The sequence below is a fragment of the Colias philodice genome, chromosome 19 (assembly GCF_061535455.1).
Source record: "Colias philodice isolate Cphi_HAF_F1 chromosome 19, ilColPhil1 Martin Lab GWU primary, whole genome shotgun sequence".
NCBI lineage: Eukaryota > Metazoa > Arthropoda > Insecta > Lepidoptera > Pieridae > Colias > Colias philodice.
Genome location: NC_143104.1, coordinates 7,744,957 through 7,764,003, shown reverse-complemented (window position 1 = coordinate 7,764,003; position 19,047 = coordinate 7,744,957). Strand labels below are relative to the sequence as shown.

The following is a 19,047-nucleotide window of genomic DNA, read 5'->3' as shown; positions in this document are numbered from 1 at the left end:
AAACTAACATGCTTAGAAAATACAATCTTTTGTAGACTGTAAAACAAAGAAAATAGTGCACGGAATAAAACTTTCTTAAAGCAAATGTTTAAAAAAACGATTCGAGTTCTCGATAAGTGGGAAGAAAGTTCTCAACTTACTTGATTTTATATAAATAACCTTTATTTCTTTATAATAAATAATATTTATTTATATTAGTGCTCTAAGTATAATATATTTTCTCTCAATATGTAGTTTCTATGTTTAAGGGCTTGGTCTAGTAGTGCAAACAAATGCATCCTGTCATCCTATATGTAAATAATACAAATGTACTAAGGGAAAGTTGCTCCACTTAATTTTTAAAAATTAAATCATTCGTATAATTTAATATTCGTAATAAGTACCAAAAATGACAATTTGAAACAATTTTCGTGAAAATTACACCGGGTGATTTTTTTTTATCAGTACACAAAATTTGCGAATACTTTCTATTGATATCTTCAACTTCATGTTTATATAACCGATCAACTTTTACAAAGAAATTTGGACGAAATATAAAAAAAAATAAGCTTTCCATACAAAATGCATAACTCTATACATTTTTTTCGACCTAAGTTTCTTAGTGAAAGTTGTTCAGTTTAACTAATAAAACGGATAAACAAATTTTGTATTATATAATAAAAAAAATGTAATGTTTGTGTTAAAAAATTATAAAATAGAAAAATACGCAAATGAAAACAAAAGGTATTTATTTCTGACTAGCTTCCGTCCGCGACTCCGTCCGAGCGGATGTCAGTCTTCGCGTCTTCTACAGATTTATTATATTATGTATAATATATAGATTTATATTGATAAACCTAATAAATCTTTTGCTAGCATTCTGATGCTTTATCGGTTGCACTGGATTTATCTCTTTTTTTTCAATCGCTTGAATGATATAGGATGGGTCCTTGATGGGCATCGAATGCTGAAGTCTCGAATCAATCAATTCTGACAGTAGGCAATTTATGTAAAATCTTGATAATGGTCCATCATTTTATTTTGCCTAAACGTTACATACTTTTTTATATATTCTATTTTTAACGAATGATTCACTCCAGTCCAAACAGCAAATAAGCAGACTTCTGCTTCTGCAACGTTTAGTTGTCCCTGAATTTGGAAAAAATAGTCATGATTCTTATCTATGACAAAAGTGTTATTTTTTGCATTGTATTTCAAATATTAATTTTTTTTTAACCGCATCTTCCGCATTCATGTCTTTTGCCGGAATTAGACATTTAACTTCTACTAGTCCCATTTTCCCTTTTTGATATGGGAGTGTATAAAGTAAATTTTTTAAGATATTTCTCGTTATACTTTTAAAAAGTTATTATTGTCATTTTGCTCATTAGGTAAAGTAATTTCGATATCAGTTTTAAGTTTTTTGATACCTGCAATAATAACGTCATAATCGCCTGCACATACTTATCGATTACACCCTGTATACAATCCACCATCCACATTCATAATGTTTTCCTGTCCTCCTCTCCTTTACGCTGTTCACCGATACATTTTAAATGAGTAAATCTGCTACCACTGAAGGATGTTTCATTGTAATCAGCAAATTTTCACCACTGTTGTCGATTATTTGTTTTTCATTTTTAATCAGCAATTGGAAATCATCAGTTTTGTTTTTTGCAGATTGGTGATGTACCCTAACCATACGTCGAAAAGGGAAAGCATCAACGAATTATCATTTTCGTCCTCTTTTTTTATTCTTCGCGTCTCTGTTACTTCTGTTTGTTTAGTTCTCAACACCCACTGAATTTTCTATGTTATTGTGATCTTCCATTACATCTGAGTTTTGATGATGTGATGATAATCCATTCGTTTTAATATTGGTACTTAGAGTTGGTAGACTAAACTAGAAATGGCGGACTAAATTTGTCAGCGCGTCTGTAAGATCAGAATATAAAACCAACATCCTGTATTTAAGTTACAAAATTAATAATCAAACAACATGCCGCTACGTTGAAAATGACTAGAAGAAAAAATTAAAACACCTCGGATCAATTTTGGAGTAAACAAATCATTTTCCCCGTATGGGGATTTCCCCGGATGAACTTGGGAAGTTCAAGTTCTCAATACAAGTTTATATTATATTTCGTATTTCTCAAACGAAAAATAAACATTTTTGGAACTTCAAAAAAATTAAGTATATTATAAGAAAATTTATGAGCTTACTTTAGTTTTAAAGAAATATACATCCCTTTACTGACACCCCGTAAAATAAAGAAATTGTTGCCAATCACCTTTGCAATCTATTATCTATTATCTAATTATCTAATTTATGAGCTTACTTTAGTTTTAAAGAAATATACATCCCTTTACTGACACCCCGTAAAATAAAGAAATTGTTGCCGATCACCTTTGCAATCTATTTGGTTTCATTAACTTTATGTTCGAAGATAATTTTTTTTCTAGTGTAGTTACACGCGTATTTTTTTCGTATTTTCTATATCGAAATCAAGTGTTTAAAAATACGAATATTTGCACAAAACTAAGATAAAAATAATCAATTAACAAAAATATTAAATTTAATGAAGTAGAGCAACTTTCACTTCGGTATGAAGGAAAATCGAGCGTAGAGCACACGTCAGAACGCTCCGGCCCAAGGAGCGCGACTAAAGAAATTCGCTAAGATTTTTCCTAATTATTTTAAATATTTTTTTAATATTTAAAGAATTATCAAAATTCAAAAAAAAAATTTTTTAAAGGATTAATACTCATTGGTCTTCAACCAACTCGAATAAATTAATGGAAAAAATAACTTTTAGCAGTATTTATCAATAGATTTTGTAAGGCAAAAAATGGGAAATTTAATGAATTTATAACGTTCTAATTAAGAAAATCATAAGTTTTTCGGCAATTGTATTCAGCAGTTTTTAATAACGACTATATAAGGATAATAATGCGCTGATCAGATTGTGTAAATTGTAATCGGTTGCAACGTAGTGAGTGCACAAACTTAGCTCGAAATGTCTTTGGGGGAAAGAGACTTATCTTGAAGGCCTGATTAAGGTAAAATAAAGTAACTTTATAAATGTGAAAAAATTCACGCGCATTGCGTATATAACACTAATTGATAAACAAGAAAAAAAAAATCAGTTTATCATTTCATTAGCCGGGAAAAAATTGTCAAATAACTTGTTGAAAACGCAATTTTGCTAGACTGCAGCCTTAATACATGTTAATTTTCCATGTATAATAAAAATTTACGGTTGTTTATAGAAATGCAAATAGTGTAGGTGTAACTACACACAAAGATCTACAGATTATATTAAGGAAAACAAAATTGTAATTATATTATAAAACCTTAATAAATAAAGCAATCTAAAAACATAACTTATTTTGCTTTTAAAATATATTACTCATTCAATTAAATGAAATTTGGTCCGTTAATCACGGATAAAGTATTATTTTCTAAGTAACGGAAAATTCGGAATCTACTACGCATAAAAGTTGTCCCTTAGAAATAATGAATACCCCTTTGATAAAATTAAGTGAAGATTCATGTCCCTTGGTAAGGGGGACTTTAAAAAACATCCGTGTACCATTTTTATACGACTGTCCAAATGGGTGCATTGTTTTTGGAATCTCTTCTGTATTCACACAATTACCTACTTCTGAAAGCCTGAACATATTATTTGTTTATGGTTGTTCAAAAGAACTAAAATAAAGTTAAATAGGAGGATAGTCATAACATAATCATATTTCAATTTCTTATAGATAACTAAATTAATCGATAGCTTTTGTACATTTATATAGAGCAAAATATAAACGAATGAAGTAGATAAGTAGTATCATTATTTTTATAATAATATTTGTCTTCTGTACTTACATCTTTACTTTCTCTTTACCTATGCGGTTATAGGAAAATGACAATAAATAATATAATGGCGTTCATAAATAATTATAACCAGGAAAGCTTTTGTTCCTGTTTTTGCTATAAAAATATTCTTCTTGTACAAACGAAGAAAAACACACATAACATATTTTAGACAACGTCCAGTCTCATTTAACACTTAGGTTTTACTTCATATATCATTTCCTTAGATATCTATTTAACTGGTTGACTTTGATTAATGTATCTCGCAAAAACCGGGATGCGGGGTTGCGTAATATTAGAAATGTGGAAAATAATAAGGGAACAATATTCTATTTGACACATTATTAATTAGCATCCACTGTTTACTTGAAACTTATTTGCTGAAGATTCATTATCTGCTCGAATCGTTTCAATTTTATAACAAGATTAATTAATAACAACGAGGTATGTATATAAATGTACATTTATGTAACAATGTTATAATCTATATAATATAATGTAAAAATGAATAACTGTTACTTAGTCTCACTTAAACTCGAGAATGGCTGGACCAATTTGGTTTTAAAATGTTTGTCGTAGTCCAGAGAAACTTTAAACGTCGAGAGACAAAAACATAAGGAACGTGAGACACGAAGTTGGGTCTGAATCTATTTCTTTTTATAGAAATGTGAATAAATAAAGTTTGTTTAAGAAAAGTTACTCTACGTAGAAATTAGCATATTGGAGGTAGATTCTGCCTCGTCTCGTAAAAGAATAGGAAAATACTGGGATATAATTTATTTATCTGGATTACCGTTTTTACTATGTCAGTAATAAATTTTATCCAGTAGTATTTATTTACATAGGACGACAGATATCTTTAGATAACGTTTATCACGATTCATTGGAGCAAAACATAAAATATGGTTGGCATTTGGTTTTCGATTGATTATAATTTGCCCAAAGTCTACAGAATGGCAATTATTTACACACACACACTTATGACATCTTAGGGCGCGTTCCCACTATGTCGTAACGACTAATTTATCGTTCGACGACTGTCGTCTTTACCTGTTCCCATTATAACGATTGTTTGTCGTCAACATTTTTTATCGTTTAGCGACTGTCGTATCTAGCTGTTCCCATTGGATCGCGACGACATTTTATCGTTTCCTGGCAGTCGCTTTGTCGTTTACACATCATCAGCAAGCTACAAATCTAGTCGCCTCAGCGTTCGCTTGGTGATTACTAGTGCGTTTACTCTCCTGAGTTCAATGGACGTCATAGAGTTGCCGTCCACGATTTTTTATCGTTTTACGACTGTCGTGCTTGCCGTTCCCACTGTCACGACAAAGTGTCGTCACTGCAAAAACTGTCGTATACGACAGTAAATTGTGTCGTTCTAAATGTGAACACCTCCATTTAAACATATAAGCCACGACACTTAAAACTACACGATTATCTGTCGTCACGACACGGTGGGAACGCGCCCTTAAAGTTTTATGTAAAAAAGAGCATGTGTGCCGTGCACACGTGTCAGAAGTGAAACTTCTTGCGCTAGATTCAAAGATACCAAAATACTCCTTACTCCATGACGTGACGGTATATGCATGAGGCGATCTTGAAATTGACTTTCAACGCGCCTAAAGAAGTTTGAATTGAAAACGCTTCAAGCTTTCAAATCTTTAATTGACATGTCCGAACAAATGTCTCTTTTCGCATCAACTCATCAATAACTTTGAGCAACAAATAAGCAAATATTTGACTACCTCAAAGTAATCTCAGGCCCCGGGCATTATTGTGGCGGAACGGAAAAACATTATGTAAATGGGATTCGTGAAAGAGCACGTTTTATTCGAGATCAGAATGGGCTATTCTTTGTCGCAAGGGCTGAAGGGCACGACGGTCATTTCAACGTATTATGGGTAATAAAAGAATAATACACTCGACTCTTAGCTACCTTTAGTCGTATATATGCAACAAATTGTAGGCCTAGAAGTAACTAAGTAAGTAGTAGTAAGTGGTAAATTGATGATTTTCATTGATTTAAAGAAATTACTTAATATAGCCATCGAGACATGAATTATATTTATCCTTTAATAAGGTATATTTATAAAATATAAAATTGTATTGGTAAAACCGTATTTTATATTGTTGTTGTTGCTGAAAGTAGCAACAGTTCATGTAATTTGTAAGTTTAATAATATGTATTTCATTTAAGCGTCGCGTAATTACAATTTAAGATAAACAAGACGTTTAAAACCAGAACATAATCTACGATATAAAAATAAATTATATTATGTATCTTCACAAATAAAAGATTAAAATAGTAAGAGGCCTATTGTCTATAAACATATAGATGAAATTGAAAGTGTCATTGCTCAAATATAAATTGGTAAAAGAGGACATTAGTTTTGGGATACCTAATGTTGCGTATCCACCGGCGTGGACTCAAAGTAATCGGCAATTTTGGAAGTGTCATGAATCGACCGATTTTACAGAGAAGGGTCATTTCTCACACGGGTGATGTTAAATGGGTCCCATATATAGTATATATTTCTACTTGATAATATAGTATTTTTGACATGAGCTTTTTATGTGTGCAGATAATCTATGTTATTAAAGTGAAACTTTAATTACATCGTCTCAAAGTTTTTGGTCTGTGTAGCGCATGTCGCGTGTATCACGGCTGCCGAGTAGGTATACCTACTCGGCAGCCGACCGACACGCGACATGCGCTACACAAAGCAGTGTTCGGAACCGTTCGAACAGTTTCACTTTTACCGTGGTTTCATAAAACCACACAACATTTTTATTATTTAATTTAATATTATAAAGCTGAAGAGTTTGTTGGTTTGTTTGTTTGTTTGAACGCGCTAATCCAGGAACTACTGATCCGATTTGAAAAATTCTTTCGGTGTTAGATAACCCATTTATCGAGGAAGGCTATACGCTATATGATATATTATATCATCACGCTAAGACCAATGGGAGCGGAGCACTGCGGGTAAAACCACGGAACACAGCTAGTGATAGATATATTCCAAAATTGTGAGTAAAACTAGTGACATTATTTATCTATTTATTGACATTGCTCGACTTATAAAATAATAAAATAATATAATTAATCATCCATTATTTATTGGAGGCTATTTTGCATACTAATAAGTTTAAGATTAAAAGCACCCGGAGCTAACGAGTCCTTATTCTTTTAGCTTAGAATGCGGATACAAACTTGAAGATTTATTATAGTACGTACTTTTAAGTCTAAGTACTTGGTGCAATTAGTAAAGGATGCTTTGAACGAACAAAAAGAAGCAAGGTGACGGATTTCCTGCAACACATTCGCAAGAGAGCATGTAGGTAAGTGAGTAGGTATGGGGTTTATATTATGTCGTTGAAGACGATTTTACATATGTGTAGAATACTTTTTACAACGCAGTACATGCTCAATGGAGGATTGATTAATATTATGATCATTAAAAGGTGATAATTTATGACATTTAAGACATAGTAGCTATAGAAAATTTTAGATAGAAATGTAGAAAACCAAACTTATGTTACCTACGGTTTCATATTTTAATTTTCTCTGCATGATTATTGATTATGGATAACTATTTAATCATTGTGATCACATAAATATTTCATATTAACTGTCTATTCTCTATGTCTATAGCTGTTGACTATATAGTTTAAAGGTACACTTTTGTAATTACTAATTTAAAATGTTATAATATTTGTTTGTACCCATTGAGATAATATTAATATGGAGATGACACCGCCTACATCACTTATGTTCCACTCAACATACGTCATGTGACGTATGTTGAGCGGTATTTTTTAATGGTTTTAAAGTGAAACGCATCAAACATGCCTTCGTGTGTGTTACGATATTGCACAAATAATACGGAAAAGTGCAAAGGAATAACTTTCATCGTTAAGTACCTAACTAGATAATTATTTTTTTAAACTTAGTTAGAGCAAAAAAATGGCGCACAGATTTTGTTCGTGGTGTCTACTCCATACGTAGTAATATTATCTCAATGTTTGTACCTCAAATATTAAATCATTCTGTATACTTAGCAAAAATTGTCTCGAGAGACGTAATTTAAAATAAACGCATTGTCACTCTCATAAAAGAATTAACCGGATAGAGAAAATGAGAAATAAAATAAACTGAACAATTTTATGGAAAATATATTATCTAAATGACTTTTTAACGTTCATTGCGAGTTGTGATGCTCACTGAAATATCTACATTGAATATGGTGATTCGAAAGCATTGTGGAGTATAGGATGTAGTGGAAAAATAATATGAAAATAAGTTTGCTTGGCAATATCACAAATAATATAATACTATTCTAGTATGGCAATATGAAGGAATACAATTTTATATCAAAATATAGCAAACTAGTTGATTGCTACGGTTCTTTCCGAGTTTATCTCTGTCACTCGTAACTCATCAGGTACCTACTACATTATTAATTTAAAATTATATCTAAAAAATAAAATAAATAAATAAATAAAGCTTTATTTGTTCCATAAAAAAATATACAATTTTAGAATTTTAGTTACAATTTCAGTTTGAGTACATTGTAGAACAATTTAGATACTAGTTTATATAATTTAGTAGAGTTAAGTACTCGTTAGGTTTCTTTATGGACCCCGTACGGGTAAAAGCCTCCCCCAAGCTTTGAGCTCTGTTAGTTTTTGATCAGAAGATAATGATCTTACATTAAGGGTGCAAATATAAAAGTTAGTTTTAAAAAGTTTCATTTTTATTTGGGGGGTTTTGGTCATACTCTCCCGCGGTGACCGGCCGTACTGGGAGAATTGAGGTTGGGAGAGGGTCTAATATTTATTGCTATTCATTGTTCCGTTTAGGTGTCATCATTTGGCGTTGTGCTGATCCTGTATGGGCAACGGTTAATTTGGGCTTATGAATAATGTAATTATTCATGTTCCCCTTATTCTTCTTAGGTGGTTGTTTGTTAGTTTGTTGACTATTTTCGTTGGTAGGTTGACTAGTCTCCGGAGATTCTGATAGGATTCTTTTGCTCGGCTGTTTATATGGATGTTGTTGGTTATTTAATATAATAATTTTATCGTATTTTATAAAAGCGATTTTGCCTGCATCTTTTTCTTTCTGTACCTGAGCTTGTAGTTCTTTACGTTTATTTAAAATTTCGATTGGGTAGTCTTCTTTTAAATAGTATGAGGTATTTTGTAAGTAATGTTTATTTTTTTGTATTTTTAGTTTAAATCCCAATGTGTTGAATGTTATAACTATCGGTCTTACTTTCTCCCCCTTTTTTCCTAGTCTTCTAACAGCTTCGATGTTGTTAGTGTCGCATGAGATTTTTATGTATGTATTTATTATGTTCATTATTATTATTTCGAGTTCTTCGTATGATTTTTCTTTCTCTTCTACGCCAAATAAGACTAAATTTTTGCGTCTTAACTGTCTTTCTAGGTTGCTTACTGTTTTTGATTGTTCTTCAATTTTTTTCTCCAAAAGTTCATTTTTTATTTCCAAGTTGTTAAATTTTTCGTTGAAACTATTGATTATAGTGCATTTAATATCTTCCTTCATTTCTAACATGTCTTGTTTTTGTTGTTTTAAATCTTGCTGCATGTTTATTAACATATTTTTTATTTCCTCCATATCTTTTTTATTTCAGCGCCCTCTATGAGATAAGGTGAGAACTTCTTATTTTATCTTCAATTGATCGGATCTAGCGGACTAAGTGGTGTCGCTACTTTCTGATAGATGGCGTGGAACAATTCGACTAAGGAGTTCTAATGGGTTGTAATAGATGGTGCTGCTATTTTGATCGATGATTTATATTATCGTCATATGATTACTAATTACTTTTGGGGTTATAATTTCAAATGTTTTTGTTTACGTACTGTTATGGTGTTTTCGAGTTCCTTTTTATCGTACACACACTCCACTAGTTATTTATTTGCACTTTAATAATGATGGATTCTATGTTTTCTAACGGATTCCGAGTAAGTATTGACAAGTCGGTTTTTATAAATTGTATTGTTTGTGCACTTTGTTATTTATAATGATTCGAAGCAGTTTATACAGTAGTTACGTTTTAGATGGTTTCACTTAGTTTTAGATCACTTAAGCAATTTTAAAATTTTATTTATTGACGAGTACAGTATTGACAGTTGGACAGACGCGCCCTCTCTAGAAAAAAAAAATTATATCTAGTTTAATATAATTTAAATACATACAAAAAATCTTACTATTAAATTATTATAAAGAGGATATTTTATATGATGAGTAGAGATGTAGAAAAATGACATGACAAAAGTTTTTGCCTAAACTAACTTTAATAGTGAAGCATAACTTCCGTATTCGGTGCATTAATCTCTTAAAGTTCTCTTGATGCAAAATAATATGATTTATCCGCGTCTGTTAACACAATTAAAACTTTTGTTTTACTACAACGGCCAGGATAAAATATATATTTATCTTTGTTCTTAAATAACGAAGCAGGAACTATGAAGAGCATCTTTGGCGTAATTTGGGACATCTTTTTAGAGAAATCCGGCTTAATTTGAAAAATATACTGGCTTTGAGAATTTTCAATACTGGCCGATCTTGAATAATCGGGTAAAACGGAAAATTGTATAATATAAATCCCTATAAGAACATTAAGAAAATACCATTTTAGTGCGAAAAGCTAATCTCAGAAACAATTCCGTAAATTTTAAGCTTTTATCTACAAAATATATAAAATAACATTTATTAAAAATATACGCATCCACGTTACGCAGCCATCCACTACATTCATTACTAAACTACGTTCGTAAGTACCAATAGTACCTAGACACAGTACCTAGTATATCAATAAATAGGAATTTGTTAGAGACATGCATGATAAAATATACCAGATTATTAACAAGGCTCATATATCGTTAACGAATTGTTATCTCACAAAGCACAGCTCGATAACCACTTATAAAATTACATCCGAATATTTGGACCGCGTCCAAAGCGCTATGGACTCGGGGCCGTTAAAGGGATTCGATATCCCACTAAATGCAATGCTAATTTGCTTTTTATTGGCTAATAATTACACATTAACAACATGACACATGTAACTATCCAGTGATACGTTTAATGATGCTATAATATTATCGTGATCTTTGTTATGACGTGTTTCGGACGATCAATTAGCTTTTACAATTTGCGGTTCATGGATCGAAAGCTCTTAGGTTGATTAGCACTTTTATATTGATTAAAACACATTGGATGTATTGTTGTTTTTGTTTTCAGAGAGTAAAGTGTCTCCCTGGTACATAACCTTTCAATTTTTCTTGAAAATTTATACACAAATATTATGGTGTGTTTAATGTTATGCATTGTTATTAATTATGTTATTTTTATTTTAAGTACCTATATAATCACGCTTATCACACTTAATAAAGAAAATTTATTGAAATAAAGCATTGCTGTGCACAAAGTCATTGAATATCACACAAACTTATGAGACTTTTAAAGTGAAAACATAAATCTTCTCTTAAAGTATCATGTTATCTAATAAATTTGAAATATAACAGCGTGGCGGTAAAAATATCACGTAACAATTATGTTGACCCTTCCTACATTCTCGGCCATATTTTATATCTTACTTTATTATCTTGGCTCACTAAATACGCATTGTAGAAAAATACGAAAAGAACAATACATTTTTGTTATAGAATTTGGCAAACAATATAGTTGGGCCAGTTTTATGGCTACTGGTTATGTTATGTTTATCTTATCTGTTAGTAAAAATGATAAAGTATATACAAAAAAGTATTAATACATTGTATCAGGTAAATTACACGACTCGACAAAAAAATTTTCGTTCTTTGTCCTAAACTTTATACTATTATTTTCCAGTTAGTTATGCACAAAAACGAAAAGAAAATACCTTTTTTCGGTATAAAGTTTGCTTTTGTGATAGTTATGATAATAATACTAATTTTTCAATTTTTTCATAAATTTTAATTGATTTTAATATTTTTAAAAAGACCGCGCGGTGAGAGTGGGATATTAACGTTTACACTGTGCCGCTAGATGGCACCCGAGTGATAAACAACCATCAGGTATTATTTACAAGCCCAGAATAACTTAAAATGTCGTCACGAAAGTGCAAATACGATGCTGATGCATTTTGATTTATATGTGGTCAATTTATTAAAGTTCGAGACGTGAAATATGAACTAAAGACATCTCACGTTCTCTGTGAAGCCTATGAAGCATATTTTGACTGTCCTGTACGGAATCAAGATAAGCCATGGGCTCCACATGTTGCTTGTAGATATTGTAAAAGGTGTTTGGAAGGTAAGGCAAATTCCAATTACAAATTTTAAGGCCATGGGCTGCAGGATGTCATTAAAAGTACATATGCTGCATGCTCATTTGGATAAATTTAAAAACAATATGGGAGCCTATTCCGAAGAGCAAGGAGTACGTTTCCATCAGGACATCATGAATTTTGAACAACGCTATCAAGGCCAATACAATGAAAACATGATGGGCGACTATATTTGGGGTTTATTGAGAGAAAGTAGCTATGAACATAAAAGAAAAAGTAAAAGTGTGCACTTTTAAGTTATTTTCCACTTTTCTGTAAGCTAATTTGATAGTAAAACTTAATAAAAATAATAAACATTTTTATTTCAATAGTTTTATTTTCAATCAAAAATTAAAATCCGAGATTTTTAAAAATTTCCTTCAATCAGTCTTCTAAGCACAAAAGCAAAGTTTTTCATGCCATATATTTTTTTTCCGTCTAATTACGACCTAAACTACGAAATTTAATGCTTTGCAATCAAAGTCAAATTTCATGGTGACCCGTTGTTATAAGCAAGTGAAAGGGTTGTAGTCATTAAATTAGTTTTTTTTAATACCTAGTTATTCTATAGTAATAAAAAAAATCTCAATCAGTTGATTCGTTACTACAAAGTAGCCTCTGTGAATTTCGCGATTTAAAAATATAACAATGAATAAAATAGGTAATTTCTAAACATAAGAATTATTTAGGAGATTAGTTATTTATTAGAAGTAATTTAAAAATATACAGATAAAGCATTTTTTTCTGTCACATCAAAACGTTCAAAACATTTATCTATTTTGTATAGACCGACCTGTTTTCATCGATATTCAGTATTAAAGAATTTACCGTATTTAACTTTCCTCCCAATCAAGTAATAGCATTATGCAATACAATTAAATTTATTTGCAGTTGCGGGATTAATTTGTAATTTATTTACCTTGATTGTATATGTCGATTTAAGCAAAATCCGTTCGGTAGTTGAATAAGTACGAATAATCACTTCATTTAAAGGCTTTATCTTTAATAATTTGGTTTTATTGAAAGATTTTTGCTTAAATACAAGCTGTTAATGTAATAATAAACTTAATACACCCATTTTATACCCATATTTTTCGCTTTGGTAGTTTTTTTTTCTTTAATTTACTTCTCCCTTTCCATCGTGATCGTGTTATAATGAAAAATAATCAAATATTATGTTGTTTAATTTAATCTGAAGTCGAATATGAAAAGTTCATGGCGAATATTTAAATGAATATTATGAAACCTGTTTATTGGCGTATCTTAATGTATTCATTCCAAAAATTATATCACTAGCTGTAAGGTACCTTATACTAAATAAATAAAAAGCGCGCATCATAAATGTGCCTATGGTAGGTAGCTCTACAAAATGCCTAATTTAGCAAGACTTTGTCGTGAGACTACTATCTTACCATTGATTTATTTATCTGTATTAATATCGTTTTCTCATCCCAATAAAACCTAGGCAATATGCGATCTTTTACAAAATACTAAAACACAACATGTACGTAAATTTATTTCAATAACGCTCACGAGAAAATAGTTGACTTTAACAGAGCAATTGGCTTAATTAGAATTACCAGACGAAATCCGCTAAATTCAATTACCGACAATGCTCTTGGGTACAATACCTTGCTACATCACGCACCTAGTTATCTTTCAGTTGACATTGATAGATGATCTCAACAAAGTCCAAAAGCCGAAACAATGAGGTACATTGTGTTAATCAAACTTGGTACTGTTTGTGTACGATATTCTAGGTCTTTGGTGATTTATGCTAGGTAAAAGTATGAAAAGGAAGATTTCGTAAAAGGATTAGTTTACTAGGTATTGTAAATTCAGAGGTTGTAAAATATACATATATTGAGCCAGTAACATGTACCTATTACTTTAAGAATAATATTTGTAAAGATATTATATAGATTTCCGGAGCAAACTTTCTTTCGGATTATATTTAAAACTGATCTAGAGTATGTGGTAATTGGGAAAGGATTGTTTTGATTGAAGTATTAAAAACAAAGTTTAACGTTTTGTGAAGTGGGCTTCACAAAAGTTCGGACTTTGAATAAAATATACTACTTTACTTGTTTAGCAGTTTCTGTAGTAAGTAAGAGTCTGGTGTAAGTGTGAATTTTAACAGAACATCGCCTTTCAATTTTTCACAAATTTCACACAGCCATTTATTTAAAAAGCATTCCAATGTTAAATTGATTGTCCGCCAATAAAGCGTTTTATCTCTGAATTGTGCACACAAACAATGTAAAGACAAATTGGAGCTTGTCCGTGTATCGACATTTTCTTTGTCCAATCAAATGTTTCCAGGCCATAAAGTTCTAAAATAGTTGCCTTTGCTGAAGTTCTGTTTGTCCAATTATTTTGAGTCACATACATACAAAAATTGTATGCTTTTCGTTTCTATTTTTCCTAGATCCTAGGTGGATATGTCTTAATTTCTTTTTATTATTATTTCGAAAACCTTTGTTTTAAATACACATTTTATAGTAAGAAGATAATGTTTTTTTTTCTCTTTAGTAATTTTTTTGTAGCATTAATTATAATGTTAATTTTTTTGATGAAACAAAAAATTAGCCAACCTCACTTTCTGAGCTAAAACTAGGGACTATATCTAACTTGTATGATACGTACACAAACGATAAGAGCTTAAAGTTTTTAATTAGTTTAAAAGACATATTATCATTTCCTTATTATTACAGATCTGTGGTGTTTGGTATATACCTCGTAAGTGCAAAAATGGCCATTTTCTGTTTTCTGGCCATCTATACTGATAAAAACGTCCTCTTTCGTTTGGTCTATGTCACATAAGCCTACTGATAGTAGAAATACCTTAAATAGGTTGTATCAAAACCCCTTAAGTACAAAAAAAAATATTTTTATTTGATACAAATATATTAATATAACTTAACATAGACTTGTAAAACGAATACTCAATCAACGAACGGCAATTTACAACGTAAGAGCACTTAACATAATTAGACCAAACTTGAATAATTATTATCATCACTTAACTTATTTGTACCAAATCAAATAAAATTATTTGTGAACTTAACAGGTGTTCTCCCTTACTTGATATAACGTTTTATAAAAGAAACTTTGGACTTTTAATTTAAAAATCACAAAGTTACTACTAAACGAACATTCCATTGTGTTATGTAAGAGCAGTGGTGGCTCAGTGGTGAGACCTCGGTCTTCGAATCGATAAGTCCGGGGTTCGAGACCGGGCGAGCGCGCAGGAAATAAATTGATTTTTCAATTTATCTGCGCATGTTGTAACATCACCACTGCTCGAACGGTGAAGGAAAACATCGTGAGGAAACCGACATGTCGAAGAATCAAAAATTCGACGATATGTGTCATCCGCCAACCCGCACTTGGCCAGCGTGGTGGATTATGGCCTGTACCCTCATAGGAGGCCCGTGTCCCAGCAGTGGGAACATATATGGGCTGATGATGATGATGATGATGATGATGATGTATGAAGAAATAGCTCAAAGAGGTGCGGATGAAATCGCATGATGCTTATGGCATTTTATTAACGGTTTGGCAGAAGAAATAGAGTAGCTTATTTTATATCCAGTGTTGTCCAGGTCCAAATCGGTATAATATCTTGCCTGTTAAGCAGATATTGAAAGATTCATTTTCAAAAAAGAAACAGCACCATCTCCGTTCCCCGAGATAAATGAAAATGACCAGCAATCGCCATGATGTAAAATTAACGAATGAATCTGATCTTCCATTTTCTAAACTATTGACTGCCTACTCATTTTATCAAAAGAAATACTGCAACAGACAAAACTACATTTGGTTAGAACTGTATTTTCTGGTTGATGTATGAAAAGTCTAATGACGTAGATTTTAAATACTCTTTGAGTGAAAATGAAGAGTTGCTGTATTTCTGGTTTAAGAGAACTGAGAAAAGAGAGAAGTCTCCGAAGTGGCTTTGCCATTGGCCTCTAATGAGCCTATCAATATCGATGCTCTGAAATTCAAAGATCTCTTAGATCTCCTGCCAATAAGTGATCCAATTTATGATGATTATTTCAAATCATTGTCTCATGGTCCGGCTAGAAACAATCTTATGACTTTCAGTGACAGTGATGACGAGCTATGAATGAATGTTGTAGTGGTACGTTTTACAAACAAATTTTATTTGACTTGATCCAGCTCGTAACTATTTGCAGGGTAAGGGCATCTTCTCACAAGGAGAAGGCATGAGCATTGAGCAGTAATCACCACGCTTGCTCACTGCTGGTTGGTGATTTCAGACCAAAATCCCGGTTGCCATCACGATGTTTTCCTGTTATTAGAAATGATGATGTTTTCTTGTTATAGAAGATGTATCTCTGGTTATTAGAGAATCTACTTATGCTGCATCTGAAAAAGACACATTCGTAGATGTCGGTTGATGGGATTGATCCCGCAGCATCTAGCACGGCAGGCAAGCGAACTACCGTGACTTCTGAACCACACACGCACATACACACTACTTTTAGGATTTTACTTTGTAGAGAGAGTATCAGGGAATTGCATATTGCACGAAAATCACAATATTTCCTGGCTTTTTTATGAGTACTTATTTGTGGAAAATCACACTCCTATTCGTTTTTAGGGTTCCGTAGCCAAAATGGCAAAAACGGAACCCTTATAGTTTCGTCATGTCCGTCTGTCCGTCTGTCCGTCTGTCCGTCTGTCACAGCCGATTTACTCGGAAACTATAAGTACTACAGTGATGAAATTTGATGGGAATATGTGTTGTATGAACCGCTACAAAAATATGACACTAAATAGTAAAAAAAAGAATTGGGGGTGGGGCCCCCCATACATGTAACTGAGGGATGAAATTTTTTTTTTCGATGTACATACCCGTGTGGGGTATCAATGGAAAGGTCTTTTAAAATGATATAAAGTTTTCTAAAAAACATTTTTCTTAAAGTGAACGGTTTTTGAGATATCAGCTCTCAAAGTCGTAAAAAGTATGTCCCCCCCCCTCTATTTTTATAACTACGGGGTATAAAATTCTAAAAAAAATAGAGGTGATGCATGCTAATTAACTCTTTCAACGATTTTTGGTTTGATCAAAGTATCTCTTATAGTTTTTGAGATAGGTTGATTTAACTGTAATTTATTATATTTGCTGCTACGGAACCCTTTGTGCGCGAGCCCGACTCGCACTTGGCCGGTTTTTTGTTTTTATATATGGTTAAATCTATTTGTATGGAAGACGTTTCCCCATAATATTTGTTTTTTAATGTCTGTTTATGTCTCCGTCGAAAAAAAAATGAAAAATCCTTTCCATTAGGGTAAAAATAGGAATAAATACTAATTAAGAGTACAAATAAATATGCTCTAATCCACTTAAGTACACACGTTTTAGACATTTTCACATCATGTTCACATTTTTTTCTTTTGGTACAAACATGTTAAGTAACAATTACTCTTGAACTAGAACATTTTTTTTATTTTTTTTGTAAGTGTTCAAAACTTGAACATAATAGACATTTAAATATCATAAATTTGTTTTACTCAAGAGTTTATTCCGATCTGTAGCAACAGGGTAGCAACCGTGAAAACTTTCAAACGCTCATACTCAAAAATCACCATTTTGCACTTAAGTGGTACGTACCAAATACCACAGAGATAATATGAAAGAAACGCTTCGCAATTGTCTCACAATAAATACTAAGTTTGAAAGAGTTATTATGGCCATTCATAAAAGTAATGAAATATTCCTTTTAGATACTCCAGGATTTATTCACAAAAGAAAACGTCTTTTCTTTGTGAAAAATCACTTTAATTGTTAAATTTTCAGGTATTCAAATAAATTTCAACGACAGTATTGAATGTGTTTTTTTTATCGACCTTTTTTTGCCTCCAACAAAATAAAAATTATGTTTCTCTTTTTGAAACATTCAAATAATAAATAATGAAAAAATAAATATTATAATGTTTTTGTTTTTTTGGAAAGTGTTATATTGTAAGAAATTTTAATGACTTAGTGTTTGATTTTACGCTATTAAAATGAATTTAGAAATAAAACACTTTTTTAACCCGCCATTGGTGACGTGAATTTGACTTACAGCGTTGGTGACCCCGGTCTCACGCACCGGGGTTTTTGACTACGAGTTTATCTGTAATTTACGTTTCATGCTACTTTTCATTGGGATAGATATAAAATTTGATCTTTTATTGTCAATAAAACATAGGTATTTAATAAATCAAATCTCTTTTATTAGCATAAGACAACATCTTTGAAATAACTAAAATTGTCAAGTATTTTAACAAAGTTTTTTTAAAACTCAAAAATAAAGCATCAATCTTAATTATTTAACAGTAAAATTAGGCTTAGTCAGTCTTATGACACTGAAAACATAAAATGAAGTAACATAAATGGTAATACTTCGACCAAAAAAAAAAATATACAATACTAAAATCACTCATCTTCAACAGCCAAACAACTAGAGCAAGTTATTGGTACTACGTGCGATCTGGTTCGAAATTATCTGGTTCGAAGTCACTTCCAGATTCACTTTCTGATGACGTTTGTAATCTGTCCTCATCAGATACTGCTTCTTGCAAAAGAGCCTCGAGACGACACTGATTACTTTCGTAAGACATGCTGAAACAGTGTTCACAATTTGAACAAAAAACACGGAATTTCTTGTAAAATATCGATCAAATCTAGCAAAACGCTTACTAATAATAGAATGGAGAATGTTCACTAATTTTGTTTATTAGCACTCCATATTCTCTGTCAAAAATAAATAATACTAGTGAAAAAATTACTTCGATACGTCAATTAGTTTCCGATTTAGAAGTAAAAGAAGTTGTAAACGCCCGGTGATG

At 31.5% G+C, this 19,047-nt stretch overlaps 1 protein-coding gene and 1 long non-coding RNA gene across 2 annotated transcripts in view; both read right to left on the bottom strand.

The window, feature by feature from the left end:
* The window catches only part of LOC149480043 (uncharacterized), a 241,345-nt gene extending 236,031 nt beyond the window's left edge, over positions 1-5,314 (bottom strand). The window contains exon 1 of the long non-coding RNA XR_016317146.1: positions 4,824-5,314. This is a non-coding gene — a long non-coding RNA (uncharacterized LOC149480043). The remainder of the gene's footprint in view (positions 1-4,823) is intronic.
* Positions 5,315-8,352: 3,038 nt separating this feature from the next.
* On the bottom strand, positions 8,353-10,020 carry LOC149480042 (uncharacterized). The gene has a single exon (XM_089707457.1). The coding sequence runs from the start codon at positions 9,489-9,491 to the stop codon at positions 8,691-8,693; it is 801 nt and encodes a 266-aa protein (XP_089563583.1). The 5' UTR covers positions 9,492-10,020; the 3' UTR covers positions 8,353-8,690.
* Between the last annotated feature and the right edge of the window lie 9,027 nt (positions 10,021-19,047).